This window comes from Macaca mulatta, chromosome 5 (genome assembly GCF_049350105.2).
Source record: "Macaca mulatta isolate MMU2019108-1 chromosome 5, T2T-MMU8v2.0, whole genome shotgun sequence".
NCBI classification, from domain to species: Eukaryota; Metazoa; Chordata; class Mammalia; order Primates; family Cercopithecidae; genus Macaca; species Macaca mulatta.
Window position 1 is genome coordinate 45731493 of NC_133410.1, and position 20568 is coordinate 45752060.

At 33.8% G+C, this 20568-nt stretch overlaps 1 protein-coding gene across 3 annotated transcripts in view; it reads right to left on the reverse strand.

The window, feature by feature from the left end:
• Nucleotides 1-20568, reverse strand: part of GABRA2 (gamma-aminobutyric acid type A receptor subunit alpha2) — a 148786-nt gene that overhangs the window by 63269 nt on the left and 64949 nt on the right. For all 3 annotated transcript variants that reach the window (XM_015138316.3, XM_078001759.1, NM_001261668.1), the window contains 2 exon segments: nucleotides 3639-3859; nucleotides 1323-1405 (listed from right to left, as the gene is read on the reverse strand). In XM_015138316.3, the coding sequence (XP_014993802.1) occupies nucleotides 1323-1405; nucleotides 3639-3859 (304 nt within the window).

Consider the following 20568-nt stretch of genomic DNA (forward strand, 5'->3'; position numbering starts at 1 on the left):
GAAAAAAAAAAAGTCCTTCTTACAGCATGATTACATCTTGAATTAATCTCTTCTTTGGTATCAAGGCTTTTCAGTTTTTTCTATAATGCCACTTATGTAATGGAAATAACTCTTTCTCTGCTGCATCTGCTGTGGTTTTCCCAGCATCATGTTTACATAGTATAACATGATTGACTATATTAAATAATGTTGGAAGAAATGCCAGTACTGAAGTTATGGTTTCCATGACAATAAAAGAAGACTTTGTAGTTAAATAAAGAGGAGATTCTCAAAGAAAATTGAGAACTGACACCTTTTGTAAGAACAAACAAGATTTCAATTATTGTACCACAGAAGTAGGATCATCAAAATAATTAGAGAGTTTTGCATTCATATGAGCCACCATTCTTCCGTTTTCTTTTGCTTAATACAGTTTACGAGAAGGCACACCATTCAGTGATACATAGTTTTAATCAGGTGGGAGTACTGCATTTCTATTCAACAATGAAGAAAAAGTCAAAAGGTATTCAGAAGGGACAAAGATGAGGGTGCCAGAAAGATCATTCTCTAAAAAGGTCAGGCAATAGGACACCCTCACACAAGAGAGAGGCTGCTCAGCTGTGTTCATGGATTTATGCTGAACCTATCCAGAATGTCATGTGGGACTAGGGAGATGATTTGACCTTCTGCCTTTTCAATTATTCTGGAAGTATGAATGCATCTTCTCGACATACAAGGTATAACCCCTCTGACCTAAAGAAGAGCTAACTGCACAAAACCTTTTCTGAAATGTCCTATGTACATAGAAGGTGCCAGAATGTAGCAATGCAGCTACATTATCTCCTTTAATTTAAGAAATAAAAAAAGAAATCCTTCCATTAGTTACAGCAGAAGACAATGACACAGACTAAGCTTCTGTGCACGTCATTTGCAACAGGCTGATTTCCACTTTAATAAACAACAGAATCTATACTTTCCAGTTCATTCTTAGTTGATAAAAAAGTAACATTTGAGTTTTTAATGTTCTAGCACTTGGAAAAGAAGGTAAATTACAGTCCTAAACTTCAAGGAACTCCTGGTCTAATTTTACACATGTACTAAAACACATGATATTCTTTATTAGCAGTAAAAATAGGTTATAATTGTTTAACACCGTGATTAAATTATAATAATATTTCAGAGATGTTCCTTAAGGAAAATTAGCATGGCTTTTACTTCCATATCTTATTGACAATTGTTAATCATCTCATAATTTGAGAAAAAAAAACTAGACAATTAAGCAGCGCTGCTGAATTTCCCTGATATTATTGACCCAAAACATGTACCTTCATCCCTGTACTTACAACTGCCAAATTTCAGAGGACATGAATGAGCATCCATTGGGAAATCCTCCAAGTGCATTGGGCATTCAGCTTGAACTGTAAGCCTAAAAGTCAAAATTCCACCATTTGTTTAAGTATATTGGTAAGTCAAGAAAAATCACTCGTCATTACTGTCAACAGACTCGATAGAGGTAGAGTCTTCATCACAGCATTTTATTAGGCTCATTAATATTTAAATAATCTTTTGTTCATTCATGTTTAGGTGATCCCTCAGAAGACATTGACATATACAAATTATTAGTATAAATGAAAATAATAATTAAAAATATAATTTAGCCATTTTAGTTTCTTAAGAAGTGAAGAAATTACATATTCATTTTGAAGGGCTCTTTTCTCATTAAGCTCATGATTAACACTTGAAATCTTAAGGACAAAAAATACTCTATCATTAAAAGAATGCTATTGTCTCCATTATCTCATCAACAAACATATAGTAAAATTGATCAAAGGATTCAATATTAGTTCAGAGGAGCTCCCTTCAACATATATGAATTCTGAATTAATACTGTATACTGCATATATATTCACAGTTATACACATAATTCTAGATATAAATACATACACAGATGCATTTCCTAGAAATAACTTTATCAAGTTTAGATTGTTGGATAAATTATAAACACAAATTACGAATGTTAAATATATATTTTTCTGTATCTACATGATTGCAACAAAGAGTAGTCATAGAAAATATGATACAATGCAAACTTTCAATTATTCCATTTCATGTAAAGACAAAGTGAATATAGCAGGTGCTAAATAAAATTTATAGAGAAATCTGTTATAATGAGCAAAACAAATATGACCACAATTCGTTATGGCTTAAATTCTAAGAGAATGTTTAAATAGAACCTTAGACAATATATGCCAAAGTTCTATGTGTCCTGTGCCTGCATTTTATTTAAACCCTAAAGTTTTATTCATTGCCTTCGTTCATAGAAATGATCAACATACAAAGTCCACAGGGGCATTGCATCTGAATACATTGCAAGATCCAGAGAGAGAAACAGAGGCAGAAAGACTAACTAGCACTTCCATTTAGGCAATGAACAATTTAGTAATGAGTCCTCAAGAAATTTTTCTTTGAAGATCAGAAATAGCATAGGACTGTATTGTTGTCCCGTTTTAAATAACTTTCATAACCGAAATCTAGCACTTATGAAATAACAACACATCAAATAACTGGAATACGTGTTTCTGTCTATATATAACGCTGATGTCAGATGTCTGTTTTAAATCTTTTATGAAACATTTTAGCTTTAGATTCCACATAATCTTACTAGATTTGTGATTTTTTTCTTATATAATACAAGTAACTTATTTTACAAAATTAATTCATGAATATGCTTAAGATGTAATAGGTTTTAGGATCAACAACTATTCTGCAAGAAAATTTTATTAAAGTTTAAATCATATAAACAATGCTATAGGATACTTTTTGAATTACAAAATGGCAATTTCATATGGTTCAATCTAGTACATGTTTATGGTATCCAATATACTTGTAAACCTTATTAAATAAAGCTTTCTCTCTGAATTTAAAATAGTTAGTTTTCCTTTGGAGTAACTTCATAAGATTAGCCTGGGCATGGAGGCTCACGCCTGTAATCCCAACACTTTGGGATGCCGAGGTGGTTGGATCACTTAAGGCCAGGCATTCGGGGCCAGTCTGGCTAACATGGAGAAACACTGTCTCTACTAAAAATACAAAAATTAGCATGGCATTGTGTCACATGCCTATAATATCAGCTATTTGGGAGGCTGAGACAGGAGAATCGCTACAACCTGGGAAGCGGAGGTTGAAGTGGGTTAAGATTGCACCACTGCACTCCAGCTTGGGCGATAGAGCAAGTCTCCGTCTCAATAAATGAATAAATGAATAAATAAATAAATAAAGTCTTACTTTGAAATAACAAAAATTTTGATGGGATATCTGATAAGATATTAAAACTGTATGTTGATACAAATAAAATTCAAGTCATATTACTAAAGCTGTACTTAATAAAAACATCATGTGAAGAATAACCAAAAACATCAATTCATAATAATAAAGGCAATTCTTAACATTTAAAGAACTAAGATGAGACTCAAACTCATAAATGCTATTTTATATAGTTTTTTTAAATCAAAACATTTGCAAAGCATATTATGGGTACTTCAATAATCTGGTAGAAAACACTCAACTTTTGCTAATACCTGGCAGCTAGATTGACTGGTTGTTTAATACACGAAAATTTCTTAGTATATAAATGCATCACATCAAATCTAAAAACATACCTCATTGTATACAGTAGAGTCCCATCATCCTGAATTCGAAGCAACTTATTTGGCATTGTCATATTATGAGCTACTGATTTTTTCCCATTGTGAAAAAAAGTATCTGGAGTCCAGATTTTGCTAGCCATTAAATTGTTCAGTCGAAGGATGTTCATGGGACCTTTAAATTTTAAACGTTCATCTTTCCATTTTTGTCGAAAGAAAACATCAATTGTATATTCCTGAAATAAAAAATATAATTTCTTTGAAAATAGTAAATGTTGTACACACAAGACACTATAAAATTCCAACAAAATAATATTCTAATTAATTTAAACAGAGAGCGAGCTATATTGAAAGAAAAACATTTTTAATCAGAAAAATTACTCCTTTGTCTTATCAATACATGTTGCCACATACTATGGGATAAAGTATGTCTGTGTATACTATTAGCTATATATTCCTCTGAAAAGAAAAAATATCACTTTGGCCTCTTTTAGTTGAACAAGGTCTCAGTCAAACTGCTCCACTGCATCCTGTAGTTTAGAACTGCTTGGAGAGGGGATAAGCTTGGGCAGGGTCTGGTTGATTTATTTTAATAGCCTATTTCAAGAAAAAATGAGTAGGCAGCTTTCCCAGTAGCAAATAAATAAATAAATAAATAAACAACATTTTTAAAAATTAAAAAGAAAAAAAAAACCCACTACACTTAAGCACATTGTCAGATCTGCATGAATCATCATCTCCTGTTGCCAAAGAAACTGTAAATTATCATATTTATTTTTTAATCCTAAAAAATGGTGAGAACATGATAATGTTAGCAAGACTGTCTTAGGAGATAATTTCAATAAAGTTTATTTATGAAATTAGTTGTAATACAAGCACTTTACAAGTTTTAGAATACTTCAATTATGACTATCTTGCAGGGAAACTCCCTCATATTAAAATGTACTTTAAAATATTGTTACAGACCCACTAGTGATCAGGTCCTCTATTATTTTTCTCCAAATTTTAACTTAGGTGGAACTCTCTTTCTCTCTCTCTCTCCTTACCTCTGTCTCTATCTTTACCCTATCTTTCTTAAGGTAATGTATACGTTTTAAATGAGATACACAATGCACGATTGTAGATACTATTTACAATCCACTGGATGTTAATTTTTTTGTCAATATATGTTTGTATAAACATGCTATAAATAATTAAAATGTTCAATTACACACCTGAGATTGGAAGTTCAGAAACTGTCCTTTGAGCACAAAACCATAGTCATTACATGTTTGAAAATAAACAATGCAGTGATGCCAATTTTACTAAATTAATGTTTGCAGAAAAGAACAGATTAAAAAGGCCATATACTTATAAAACAGAAAATCATTTGTACAAATCTGAATCAAATACATGAATCCCAGTGATCCCTCAAAACTTGAAACTGTGATGATACTAACAAGTGAAAATCCTAGGTAATGGCATGTGAGTAGGAAATGAACAGAGGTTCTGGGCTGTTAATCCTTAAAGGAATATTCCGTAACCTTATCCACACTCACTATCATCTAGTTATCTTTTTTAATGTTTAACTCTAAACATTAAATGGAACTCTAAAATTAAAAAATAATGAACAAAGAGATGAGTCTTTGCACTCTAAGTTTCATGTAGTATTTTTTTTTAGCTGGGATTCCTCAAATACTAGCCTAACGTGACTACATATGATTCTTGCTTACTTTTCCAGGCAAAATTAATGAATTTTAAAACTTTTTATAAGACTTCAAATTCTATATTTCATTTCTGTAAGATGAGGGTATGTTTTATCTGTTTCAGAAGCTGTTGATATGACAGTCATTTCCTGGAGGTCAACCACACAGGAAATACTTAAAGTTTACAAACAGGAAGTTGCAGATGATTTTTTTTTTTACATTTTTAATGACATATTTTACTAATTTATTTTTGTTTTTCATAACTTCAACTTTTATTTTAGATATAAAATAAATCATCTGTCTCTACCAAGTTGTACATAAAGAAGAACATTTATCTACTTCTAGTGAGAATGTAAATTTGCACACCACATATGGGGGCATATGTGCAGGTTTGTTTCATGAGTATATTGTGTGATGCTGAAGTCTGGGACACTGTCATCCAGAGAGTTAACATATTACCCAATAATTAATTTTCCAACCCTTGTCCTCCTCCCTCTCTCCCTGCTCTAGTCCCCAGTGTCTATTGCTGTCATCTTTATGTCCATGAGTACCCAACGTTTAGCTCCCACTTAAAGTGAGAACATGCTGTATTTGGTTTTCTGTTACTGCATCGATTTACTTAGTATAATGGCTTCCAGCTGCATCCACGTTGCTGCAAAGCTATGATTTTGTTCTCTTTTAAGGCTTCCTAACATCCCATAATGTACATGAACCAAATTTTCTTTATCCAATCTGTCACTGATGGGCATCTAAATTAATTCCATGTCTTTGCTATCGTGAATAGTGCTGCAATGAACATATGCATGCATCTGTCTCTTTGGTAAAACGATTCATTTTCTTTTGAGATATATAACCAGTAATGGGATTGCTGGGTTGCATGGTGGGTCTGTTTCAAGTTCTTTGAGAAATCTCCAGACTGCTTTCAACAGTGGCTGAACTAATTTACATTCCCAGCAACAGTGTGTAAGTATTCACTTTAGTCTGCATCTGTTTGTTTGTTTTTTCTAACATTTTAATAATGGCCATTATGACTGATATAAGATAGTATCTCATTGTGGTTTTGATTTCCGCTTCTCTGATGATTGGTGATGTGAAGCATTTTTTCATCTGTTTGTTGGCTGCTTGTATGTCTTCTTTTGAGCAGTGTCTGTTCATGTCTTTTGCCCACTTTTTAATGAGGTTGTTTGCTTTTACTTGTAGAATTATTTAAGTTTCTTAAAAATTCTTTCCAGAATTATTATTCATCTTTGAGGGCTCACAGTGTCCCAAGGTGTGCCCTGCCAATCTATCTAACATAGTTTGAGTCCTTTTCTCCCACCCTCACCATGCAAACTCATGTTATGCTCTAGGCAACTGCAACAATCCCCACTCCTTGCCATTCCTCAAATAGAGCAAGTTCTCCACCTGCCTCAGACCCTTGAACACCTGCAAAAAAAACATAGCCAGCTCTCTTTGTATTTCTATAGGGCTCTTCATTCTTTCAACATCATCTGTTGCAATTATACATTTGCTTCTCTGCCTCCCAAACAGTTTATAAATCCTCAAGAAAGGAACCATGGCTTTCATTTGTGCTTATTTTCTTTTTGTTTCTCAGACATACACAAGAGTGTAAAGAATATTACAAACAACTTGTAACCATCACCTAGCAGAAATGTCATCACAAATATTATTGAAGCCCTTCCTCTTCTGTTTATCCCTTCTCAATCACAGTCCCCTTGTCCCCGAGGAAATAAGTATCTTAAGTTTAGTGTATACCATTCCCATATATGTACTTTCACATTTAGTGTGTGTGTGTGTGTACGTGTGTGTGTGTGTGTGTGTATATATATATATATATAGAGAGAGAGAGAGAGTCACATTATAAACATTGATATACATGTATATCATACCTTGTATATTGCCTTCTATATTTTTCTGACACTTGCATCTTTTAGCTACTTTGCTGAGATTTACTCATGGCAATATATCTAGCCCTCTGATTTATTTTCACTGCTTTATAGCATTATATTGGAAGACAAACCTCACAATATCATCGTCATTTTTCCTTATCCTTTTTTTCTTTTCTTTTTTTTTTTTTTTGAGACGGAGTCTCGCTCTGTCGCCCAGGCTGGAGTGCAGTGGCGCGATCTCGGCTCACTGCAAGCTCCGCCTCCCGGGTTCCCGCCATTCTCCTGCCTCAGCCTCCTGAGTAGCTGGGACTACAGGCGCCCGCCACCGCGCCTGGCTAATTTTTTGTATTTTTAGTAGAGACGGGGTTTCACTGTGGTCTCGATCTCCTGACCTTGTGATCCGCCCGCCTCGGCCTCCCAAAGTGCTGGGATTACAGGCTTGAGCCACCGCGCCCGGCCTCCTTATCCTTTTTTTCTTATTTCTAACTTGTCACTGTCACAAGCAATATTGCTACAAATATTCTTGTTCAACACTTGTAATACAAAGGTATAAGAAGAGTTACTCTAGACAAGAGGTCAGCAAAGTTTTTCCATTAAGGGTTAGTCAATAAACATTTTAGAATTTGTGGGCCATATGGTTAGTATCACAACTATCCAACTCTGCCACTGCAATGGAAAGCAACCATAGATTGCATAAATGAATGAGCATGGCTATGTTCCAATAAAACTGTTTACAAATATAGGCAGCTGACAGCCTTTTTTCCCCACAGGCTGTAATATGCTGACACTGCCCTAGACTAAATCTATAAGTAAGATTACTGGAATTTCATGTATGTGCATCTTCAAAATAACAAGACGTTTTTCAATTGAAATCCTAAGTGGTGTGCAAATTTACATTCTCACTAGAAGTAGATAAATGTTCTTCTTTATGTACAACTTGGTAGAGACAGAATATTTCGTTTTAGACATGATTAGTGTGAGAGGGGTCATGGTGTAATCATGTGGATTTCTCTGTTAATTAGTAACAAATAATATATGTTCATGTTTGTTAAAAATTCTAGTTTTCTCCTCTATAAATTGTCTGTTCACTTAATCTACTCAGTTTCCTTTTAGGTTGTCTGTCATTTTCTTACAAAGTTATGATAATTATTTATATAGTTTCTATACTAACACTTTCTTAAAGAATATACAACTTAACAAGAATCACACTAAAGATATCCAAAATATCATAAACATATTCCCATATTTCTTCAATGGATATAAAAGCTCTGCCTTTTACATGAAGGCCTTAAATCCATCTTGTATTATTGTATATGATATGAGATCAAGGTCCAACTTTTTTTTCTAATAATAGAAAACTAGCTTTATCAGCATCATTTATTGACTGGTTTATTTTTTCCCTATACATATGCAATGGCATTTCTATAATATATACAGTATCCATATGGGTATGGATCTGTTTCTGATTTCTATTTTGTTTTTATTATGTACCTATCCATAGTTAAATTCCAAAGCCATTATTATAATAGTTGTATATAAGGTTTAATTAACAATATTCTGTTTATTGTCCAATTGAAGCTATTTTATAATTTCCATCATGGCTTTTCTTTTTCTTTACATAGAAAACATTTTTAACTGTGTTTTTATATTTCCAAATGTATTGGCTTCTTTCATTTATATTTCATCATTAATGTTTGATTTTACTGCAGTTATAATAAGATATTAGACACTATAAAATAATTTTTTGCAATTCATTGAACATTTAAGAGATTTTTTTGTTGTTGAACCTGACCATTTTCATCTTTTCAAGATAATCCAGTTCATTTATGCCTATTGTGATTACTAATATTGGACATGTTTCCAGGCTGTATTGTTTTTAGCAGTGAATTAAAATTATAAGGATAGAAGAGAGAACATATTGGACTTTACATGATCAACCAATAAAAATAAAGGAAGAACTCTAGAAAATTAAAAGAAACAATAAAAGAACACACACTGAAGCACACACAAAGTATAAGGAAAAAAAAGTATCAAACTAAAAGAAAATGTAAGAAGTATATAGAAATCAACAATATCAAACATTACTAAAAGGTAATAACGGCTTAGAAGTAGAGAGTGTAGAAGGCAGAATGCAATGAGTTGAGGAGTGAACACAGGGTACAAGTGAGTAAAGAGTAGAGTTCTCTCCTCTGCTCCTGCATTTAAATGCCAGTAAAGGAAATCTAGTTTTATCAGTAAAACCTAGAGACTAGCTAATACAGGTTAGCTATTGTATTAAAACAAACAAACAAACAAACAAAAAACCACACACACACACAAAGAAAATGCAGGAGCTTAAAAAAACAACCATTTATTATTAGTTTAGAAGTCATGAAGCTGGAAGTTGGTTGTTCTCACCTGGGCTCAAGTTGACCTTAGCTGAGCTTGTTAATAGGTCTCTGCGTTAGGTGGCCATTGGCTGATCTAGGCTGTCACTGTGTAGGGCTGCTGGAGCAACTCAGCGCAGCAAGAACTGTCTCTTGTCCTGCCTCACAAACCACTGGGCTAACCCGGCTTTTCTTTCTCTTGACAATGGCAGAAGTACAAAAGAACAAACTCCAATGCACAAGCCCATTCCAAGCTAGTGCTTGTGTGATATGTTTTAACAGCCCATTGGCTAAAGCAATTTACATAGTTAAATTGATGGATAATTGGTATAGTAGGTAACTCCAACTCTCAGTGAGAGGACACTATAAAATGAGATGGGAAAACGTGGCTATAGGAAGGGGTAAAGAACTTGAGCCAGTATTTCATCATTGCAACCGAACACACTAGGCCTCTGTGAGAGGAAAGTAAAAGATGTTGGTGAATGAAAAAAGAGTTTGAGGTCATCTGAAATTTCAATGAAAGTCACATGAGTCTAATCTCAGGGAGGCAGGTTGGTTATAACTTAGTAAATATAACTATTATCAACTGTATTTACTTAAGAAAAGAGCGAGCCTTTAAGTGGAAGCAGGGTAATCAGCTTAGGACAACGGCTTACAAAGTAAAGTGTGTATATCCATTTGGGTGCAGGAAGAAAATATTAGAATCTCGATTTTTATGTATCACTTAAAATATAAAAAGTAAATGAAACTTTTATAAAAGATAATATATGGAACTATATAAACATTATTAAGAGTAAGAATGTAAATAAGTAAATTATGGTCATATTTATAAGGCATTCTATGGGAAGAGAAGGGGCAACAGGAAATGGGGGAGTGAATGCATTTGTTTTCAGTGTACTGTGATTGTGTCTAGTTAGGTGAATTTACAATACTTACTTTTGATTAAATTAGCTCTAATGAAAATAGGCAATTGGCTTCAGAAGACTACTGATAAAATACCATGGAAGAAAGTAATAATTATACAAATGAAAGTGGAAAACAAGAAAAAGAAATAAAACACTCTGTCTAATAGGAGCTCTATAGGAGCCAGGTTAAAAAAAATAGTAAACAAACAAACTCTAAAAAAACTCCAAAAAATATTTATAATTATCAGTGAGGCTATTTAAAATATGGGTTTACACCCACTGTTTATAGCAATAAATTTCGTCTTAAGCACATGTTGTAATTTAAAATACTGGTCAATGATAGCATCAGACCATTGCAAGTAATAAGTCATTTTAAAAACTAAAAATCCAGAACACAAGGACAAATATCAAAAGTTGATGGGTGGATTTTTAAATATGAGCATCATAATTCAGTAACCAATAGCCAATGACATACTTCTTAAAGTTGAATCTATAATAGTTGTAAAGGCAAATATTAATGTGATATAAATTTAGAATCATATCTTTTAATTGCTACAACGTAATTTTTTTAAGAAAAATATTAAAAACAATAAACTGCACTTAAACATTAATTACTAGAAATATAAACATTTTAAGTGGGAACAAAAATAAATGTATTTCTTTGATAAATATAATTACTCCTTAAAATAAATATTTATTTTTAAAAGTTCACTTTAGTCCATATTTCATAGTTTTATATATTAGTGTAAAATATGTGTATAGATATATACATAAATATAGCTGATTAACTAGTTTTTGTATGTTTTGCTTTCTAGATTAAAAAGACAGGGGAAAAATTCATTTCAATAACATAATATGCATTGCATAGCCACTAACTACAACAAGATTTCCAAATAAATTATTTTCATGTGATTCCCTTAAATGCTTATAAAATGAATACTCTAAGTATTTGAAAAGAATATTCTTGAAAAGTGCATTTAAAATTAACTTCAGATTTTTCATGAGTACATACTAACAGAGCTATTACTTGATTTGTGTTTTATAAGAAAATTACCAAAAAAAAAATAAAAAACGGTCTAACTCCTTCATACAAACTTAAAGGCTTAGATCCATGAACTGAGATTCTAAAAGAAATTAATAACAAAAGGCTGAATTACACAATGCATTGGAGAATACACATACAACTAAAGTGCAAATTTAATAAGAAACAAACAAAAAACCACAAGGATAGATCAGCTTGCATGTATCCTATGGCTTATACACAGAAGTGAGACTGACTGTTGGGTGACACTAAAGAGTTGAAAAATCCGTACACTCCAAGATTTCAAAAATTTCTTACAGGAAATTTAATCAAATTTCCTACTCTCACAGATGGGATTATAGAAAAATTCAGTGAATTTCCTGTTTTCAAGTTTGTTAGTGACCGAACCCAGACAAAGATGCAGTTTCCAGTCAAATGTTTTTGCCACTACTAAAAATCTCCATTTATACAGTAAACTCCTTAAGTGTTATATTCATTATTTGTCCTGGAAACAAAGAAATCACTCTCTATAAGCCATTGCACAGTTTATCATATAAACTTGATTTTAAGGACACATTAACTTAATGAAGGCACCATATTGTTTATTGCCTGACTACATTAATTATAAATCAATACTTGCAGCCAATTCCTGAAGAATCTTATCCACTCACTAAAACACAACTAAATTGTAGGACTGCTCCTGGAGTGATTTCTCATTTACTTTGATTTTCTACATTTATTTAAAAATAGTAAAACTTATTACATTATACTCTTGTGGCTAATAAAGGCTAGTCTCCCTTGAGTAAATTCCAATCAGTGTGTTTCTTCTATAATGAAGAACATGTAGTCTATGAAGCAGATCTATAAACAATGTAAAAAATATCACCCTTGGAATATGCAAGAAAAATGAAGCTCAAATACTTTCAGTTGGTACTCAAAGGGGGCTAGACAACAAATTTAGCACAGTATTTGCATTGCAAAAAATTACAAAGAAAAATGAGAATCTTAAGAACAGATCAGCAAAGGGCCAATAAACCCAATTAGTACAAGCCTTATTATGTAAAGAAGTTCACACAAACTACAGTTGCAGAACAACATAGCTACTGCACATTCAAAACATAGTGGAGGTAAGATGTTTGGACATTCTTTTTGGAACCAGGGGCCAGGCAAATTTCACTAACAAATTAGAAAATGATACTAAAGATTCATATTCTAACAGAAAATAATTAAAATATATCTAATAAAAGTATTCAACATGATTAATAGTTATAGTAGACAGCGATCTACTTTGATATAATATGTGTCATTTAAAATTCATAACAACTTTATTGCATATGCAAAATTATCCCAATTTCACAAGTGGGAAATACTTCAAAAGCAATATTTACTTAAAAAAAAGACAGAGAGGAAAAATTTGGTCTCAAATTCTGTGTTTCTAAACACCATGGTCTTTTCATTATACCATATATAAAACAACACTTGAAGGCAGAATGTCAGAATAAAATTTTCTTCTTTCATAGATCAATAAATGGACATTACTCATGGCTTATGAGAAGTTACAGGAAGAACTAAGTTATAGGGCTGAGACTGGAGTTTTGGAATCTCTGAAAAGGGTATTTTCTTCAAAGCCTGATGTTGGAAAAACTGAATAGCCATATGCACTATAATTAAATTGGACATCTATCTTATCCCATACACAAAAAATCAACTCAAGGCAGACTAAAGACCTAAATGTAAGACCTGAAACTAATAAAACTCCTAGAAGAGAAGATAGGCTCTTTGACATTGATCTTGGCATTGAGTGTTTTGAACATCACTCCAAAAGCTCAGGCAGCAAATGCAAAAATAAACAAGTGAGCATACATCAAACTAGAAATCTTCTGTACAGCAAAGGAAACAATCAACAAAGTATAAAGGTAGTCTTATGGATTGGGAGAAAATACTTGCAGATTACAAATTTGATAAGACGTTAATATCCAAAATACATAAGGAATTCACACAACTCAATAGTTAAAGAACAACCTAAGGGCAAAGAATCTGAATCAACAGTTCTCCAGTAAAAACACAAAAATGGTCAATAATTATATAAAGAGGTGCTCAACATCACTAATCATCAAATAATTACAAATTAAAATCAGTATCACCTCACACCTGTTAGGACGGTTATTATCAAAAAGACAAGAGATAACAAGTGTTGGCCAGGGTGTGGATAAAAGGGAATCTGTGTACACTGTTGGTGGGGATGTAAATTGGTGCATCCATTAGGAAAAACAATATTGATATTCCTCAAAATGTTAAAAGTAGAATTGCTATATGGCCCAGGAATCTCTCTGTTAGGTATATACCCAAGAGAAATGAAATCATGACCTTTAAAGATATTGGCATTCACATGCTTATTGTAGCATTATTCACAATACCCAATATACAAAAACAATCTAAGTGTCCGTCAATGTATGAATAAATTATTTAAATATGGTATACATGCACAATGAAATTCTATTCAGTTTTAGAGAAGGAGACCCCGTCATTTGCAACAATATAGATAAACATGGAGGGCATTATACTAAGTAGGATAAGTCAGACACAGATGGAAAATAGTGCATGATCTCATTTATACATGGAAAAAGGGAAGGGAAAAAGGTAGGTTGGTTGGTTGAATACATAGAATAAAATGATAGCAGTTACTGGGGTGGGATGTGAAGAGGGAAAAAAATAGGGAGGTGTCAATCAAAGGGTATAAAGCTTAGATACATAGGACGAATGTCTACAGATCTAAGGTAAAACATAAGGACTATAATTATTGTATACTGGAAATGTAAGTGCTCTTACTGTTAAAAAAAAAAAAAAGGAAACTATGCAAGAGGATAGATATGTTAATTTTACTTGACTGTAGTAGCCACTTACTATTATAAGTGCATTGAAATATAATGTTGTACATCTTAAATGTGCATGATAAAAAATCTTCTTTGCACAATTAAAACTAACTGAAACACAATATCAAATAATAATAGTGATACATATTAAGTAAGAAGAAATAGATGTTAAAAGCACGAGTTCTCAAGTCAGATAGATCAGGGTACCTGACTTTAAGCAGGTTGGCTAGCCTTTCTTTATATCAGTTGACTTATCTGTAAAATGGTAAGAAAAATAGAACTTACTTCCTAGGACTCTTGTAAGGATTAAGTGAGATAATATTTGCAAAGTTCTCAGAAAATGGTTTGGACACCAAGGAAGATATTCTGGCATAAATCATCTTCCAAAGATCCTTCTCCCTCTCCCCATACTCAACAAAAGGGTGGCCAGACAAGGTAGAGACACCCAGTAATTAAAGGTCATAAAGTTCCAGAGGTGGGGGCCACACAGGATACCACAGAGAATGCCACTGGAGAAGAAGCCACCTGTGTTTTTGGTGACTGCAATAAGGAGGTCACTGAGAAGATAGCACAAGTATGCTCCATGGGAGACCCAGTATTCATCTACCAACCATACAAATAGCATATATTGCTAACAGAGAACTACAATAGAACCAGTTCAGTAAAAAGGTATATTCACCTTTTACTACTCTCCTTTACCCTTGCAACAACTTTGAAAAACACAGAAAAAGAAGAGGAAGAGTGGATCTTGGCCTGTCCCCACAGTACATCCCTTACCTGTGAAAAAGGCATGGAAAAGGAGAGAACATCTAGATGGCCTAAGAGACTGATGCTGAAATTAGTTTGGACTGGACTCGTTAAGCTATAGTATGTATTGAAGCATTGCCGTAATGTGAGGAAGGGAGTTTGAAAGAATAAAATCTTGCTGATTTCAGTCTCCTGAATCTCTAAAGCCCTTAGGATGAAGTACAAACACTCTCACAGCCTCCAAGGCCCTGCACGATCTCTTCCTCTCTACCCCTCTAGCCTTGCCTACAATAATCCCCCACCACATCCACACACCCACACCCCAACACACATACCCCTCTATGCTGCCACAATTATGACATAAGTACGTGTCAGGCCTCTGATTTATCATGCTGCATTTTACTATGCAAACTCACTAACCTCTGTTGATCAGTCTTCTCTATCCTCTCCCTACATCTAGACAACTTTCATTCCACACTGAGAACAAGGATCGTGACGTCGTGACCACCTTCTTCAATGCTGTGTCACCAGCATCTAAACAACTACTTGGAACATAGGAAATAAACAATACTTTGCCTATGAATAAATGAATAAGGGGAGTCATTGTAAATTTAATGTAGTATGAAGGATACTGAGCCATAAGGTTTCTGATGAAACATAAGAAGAAAGGCATCATTAGCAGAGGCAGATGGCAGAAAAGCTCTCAGATGTCTTATGGCAACAATCTGCAAATAACAAGCTAATCCTTAAATTCACAGGTGTCCAGTTACTTTCGTTCGTGTGTTTGCATGTGTGCATCTAGGTAACTATATTAAACTAATCACCAATATACTTTATAATTATATAAATAGTTATATTTTATAGAATAGCTGCATTTTAACTATAATTGTTATTTTAAAATATTAATAGTTACCTTTTACAGAACGTATATAGTATAATAGCAATATTTTAAAGAAAGTCAACACATACCAAAAAAGCCATGCAATTATAAGTTGTCTGGTAACGGAAAGCATCATGTTTTAAAGTATCATTTGGGCATATCTCTATAACTTCTTGGGGGGTGATTATGATCTTCTTAGTCTTTATGGCCTTTATGGTCTGGCTCGAAATACTTTTCTAGCCTCATCTCTCCCAAAATTCCTAAGAGCATTCTAGGCTCCAGTTATACTGAACTTTCACATTTTACTAAACTCAACAAGCTCTTTCAATTTGTGCTAAAACACTCTTTTCCATTGTGTAGCTAGTCAATCTTTATGTGTTCTTCTTAGCTATCTTTTTTTCCCTAAGATCCGTACCAAACTCTATATCTACCACCCACATCCCCTCTGATAAGACATTAATCCATAAATACTTCAGTGAAAGCATTATTGTACCGTTGTAAAATGAACTATTTTCCTTAGCTGTCCTCCAATATCCTGTGAGCAATTTGAGGGCTACACTTACATATTTCAGTTCCTACCATGGTGAGAAGCACTGAGTGTATACTTAGGAAATCTTGTTGAAATGTACAGACACAAGTTATGCCTTCTAGTATCTCAGACTGCCATAAAAAATAAAAATAAAAAAAGTCAGGAAGATTTTCATAAGCCTATGTACAATGTCATTTAAAAAATACTATGAACGCCATGTGGTGGAGCACAGGGATAAAGAGGACTGACGACTTGGAATAACCTAGAAAGAAATCAGAAAACAGATGAAATTTGAACTTAGTTTTGACTAAATAAAATACCTCCAGTTGGCAAAGGAGGAGGTAAGCATAACAAGAACAGGAAAAAACATGTGCACGGCCAGAGAGTTGTTAAATATAATGACATGTTCAGGGAACAGTGAGAAGTTCAATGCCATCTTTAAAAATAAAAGCCTCACTGATAGTTATAATGCCGTACAGCTACTGCCCTCCGTCTTGCCTCCTCTCTTCAACCACGCTGCTTAAAAATGTTACCTCCACTCTTTCTCCATTTCCTCACCTCCCACTTGCCTCCACCCACCGCAATCTGGTTGCTTTTACCACAATCAGCAAATACTTCTGTTTTTAATCTAATGACATATTTAAAAACCTTTTCTTGGTTTTACCACAATAGATGATACAATGTTCGCTCCCTACTTTTGTAATGCTCTCTTGTACTGGTATTCTTAAAGTCACATTTTCCTGGTACTCTGAGAAACCATTGCTAAAATCCTCATCATGGGATATGAGACCTTCGATGCCTGTCAGCTATCTACATGTACTGATATCCCCTAGAAAATATACGGTAGTAGGACCAATAGATAATATTTATTATTCTTAATCTAGGCATACAAGTTCTTTGTGGCTTTCCCAAAGACAGTCTCGAAACTTGAAACCTAGGACAAAAAACACACAACCCCTGAAATTTTTACTTAAAAAAATCACTTCATGTTCAGAAATCACAGTTATTATTTATTTTTTTTTCTTTTGTCAACATTTATTTTTGGTTCAGAGGGTATCTGTGCAGGTTTATTACACGACTAGCTTGCATGTTGCTGTGGTATGATGTACAAATTATTTTGCCACCTGGGTAGTGAGCATAGTATCCACAGGTAGTTTTTCAACCCTCCCCCTCCCTCTCCCTCAAATAAGCTTCAGTGTCCATTGTTCCTATCTTTGTGTGTACGTGTACTTGATGTTTAGCTCCCACTTACAAGTGAAAACATATCATATTTGGTTTTCTGTTCCTCTATTAATTTGTTTAGGAAAATGACCTCCAGCTGCATCCATGTTACTGCAAAGGACATAATTTCATTATTTTTTATGGCTGCATAGTTTTCCAAGGTGTATATAGACCACATTTTCTTTATGCAGTCCACCACTGATGAGCATCTAGGTTGATTCCATATATTTGCTATTGTGAATAGTGCTGCAATGAACATACAAGTGCATATGTCTTTTTGGTAGAACAACTGATATTCTGCTAAAAAGTAGAATAGTAATAAGCATATAGTATATAGTAATAAGCTTGCTGGGTCATATAGTAGTTCTGCTTTAAGTTCTTTCTGAAATCTGCAAACTGCTTTCCACAGCAACTAACCTAATTTACATTCCCACTAGCAGTGTATAAGCACTCCCTTTTCTCCGCAACTCTGCCAACATGTTATTATTTTTACTTTTTATAATTGCCATCTGACTGAGGTGAGATGGTCCCTCATTGTGGTTTTGATTTGCACTTCTCTAATGATTAATGATGCTGAACATTTTTCATATGCTTGTTGCCTACATGTGTGTCATTTTAAGAAATGTCCTTTCATGCCCTTTTTCCATTTTTTAATAGGAATGTTTGTTTTTCACTTAAGTTCTTTATAGTTCTGGATATTAGACCTTTGTCGGATGTATAGTTCAAAAATAATTTCTCCTATTCTGTGGGTTGTCTGTTTTCTCTGTTAATAGTGCCTTTTCCCATGAAGAAGCTTTTTAGTTTAGTTAGGTCCCAGTCGTCTATTTTTGTTTTTGTTATAATTGCTTTTAGGGACTACAACATGAAATTGTTGTCAAGGCCTAGGTTCAGAATGGCATTTCCTAAGTTTTCTTCTAGGATTCTTACAGTTTTGAGTATTACATTTAAGTCTTTAATCCATCTTGAGTTGATTTTTGTATATTGTGAAAAAAAGGGTCCAGTTTGAATCTTCTGCATATGGCTAGCCAGTTATCCTAGCACCATTTATTGAATAAGGAGTCCTTTCCCCATTGCTTGTTTTTGTTGACTTTGTCAAAGATCAGCTAGCTGTAAGTGTGTGGCTCTATTTCTGGGTTCTTTAGACTGTTCCATTGATCTACATGTTTTTGTACCAGTACCATGCTGTTTTGGTTACTGTAGCCTTGTAGGATAGTTTGAATCTGGGTAATGTGATGCTCCAGCTTTGTTCTTTTGCTTAGGTTTGCTTTGGCTATTCAGGCTCTTTCTTTGGCTCCCTGTGAATTTTGAAATATTTGAATTTGTTTTCTAATTATGTTAAAAATTATATTGATAGTTTGATAGGAATAAATCTTATTTAGTTTTTACAAAAGAATAGGGAGAATGGTAGGGAATACTACTTTGTGACCTTAGAAAACCAAGAGAGCTATGACTGGATGCACTAAGTTCCTACAACCCTCCTTCTCCAAGAAAGGTAATGAATGGAGTCAAACTACTTTTACCTGTGCCCTTCTGGAACTGTTTCCCCACCCCTTAGGTGATGTTTTACTGTACACAAAATACATGGGTTCATACAGTTACCCAGTTACCAAATAAGCCATCTCACCTTAACTCTACAGAATCCCATTTCGGCAGAGGGCTGTAGCACAGATATCTGACGAGAGCACAGCACTGCATCTGATAAGGAATAAGACAGTGGTCTCTGCCTTTTTTTTTTTTTTTTTTTTTTTTTTTTTTTTTTTTTTTTGATCAAAGCACAGCCTAGCTCAGAAAATGGGACCACTCTTCATTTTGACAGATACCCACAGTTGCTCCTTCTCAGTTTCCTCTTCCATTTTTTGTCCACTTTCTGTCCTTTAAATATTGGTGTTCTAGAGTTTCTGTGAAAGTAAGATGGCCACTTCACTCTAATCTCTTTCCTTGTAAAATTTTATGTATGTCTATGGTTTCAACCACCATTATATGGCCCCCAAGTTATCTATACTCCAAGCTTCTCTGTTGGGCTCCAGATCTATGCCTGTTACCTAGACATCTCCAATTAAAGTTTCAAACTCAACATGTGTAAAACATAAATGTTCATCCCCAGCAACAAAATAAAAACAAACAAAACTTCTCCTACTGTGTTCCATATCCCAATTCCTCAAGATGTCATTCTATACTTCTTCCATCCCTTCATCCAACAGATCAACAATTCTACCCCACAAATAACTTTTGATTCTTTTCAATGCTCTCCATCTTCAGTTCCACTGCCCTGGGCCAATTCACATTAATCTCTTGCCTGTAATAAAACAGCTTTCTAACTAGTCTTCCTTTTCCCAATCCTTTAATATAAATTATTGAACCATAGAACTCTTACTCTGCCACATACCCTCTACCTTCCTCCACTTCTTCATCAGTCTTATAATAGATTCGTGCTTCCTTTAGCATAAAGTCGAATACCTTATCATGTTAAAATACAGACTTTCATGTTCTACAAATAGTAAATGTTAGTCTATAGATCATAGGAAGATCCCAGGAAACAACTATTTTAAAAAATAATTCAGATGGTTACAATCCAAGTACCTGTAAATCACATTTTGGGGAATATTATTATAAATTCTAGGAGGGTGCTGAAAAATATTTGATGAATGAATGAATGTTTCCAGTGTCTATTTTCTAACGTTCCAAAATGTCAATAACCTTACAGCAACCAGCTTCTACATGCTGACTTTAAAGGGAGTAAACATTATTAATTTACTTTTGATACAAAGGGTTTGCCATGTTCATCACAGGTTTTCTTAATGAACTACATTTACAAATGACAACCTCTGA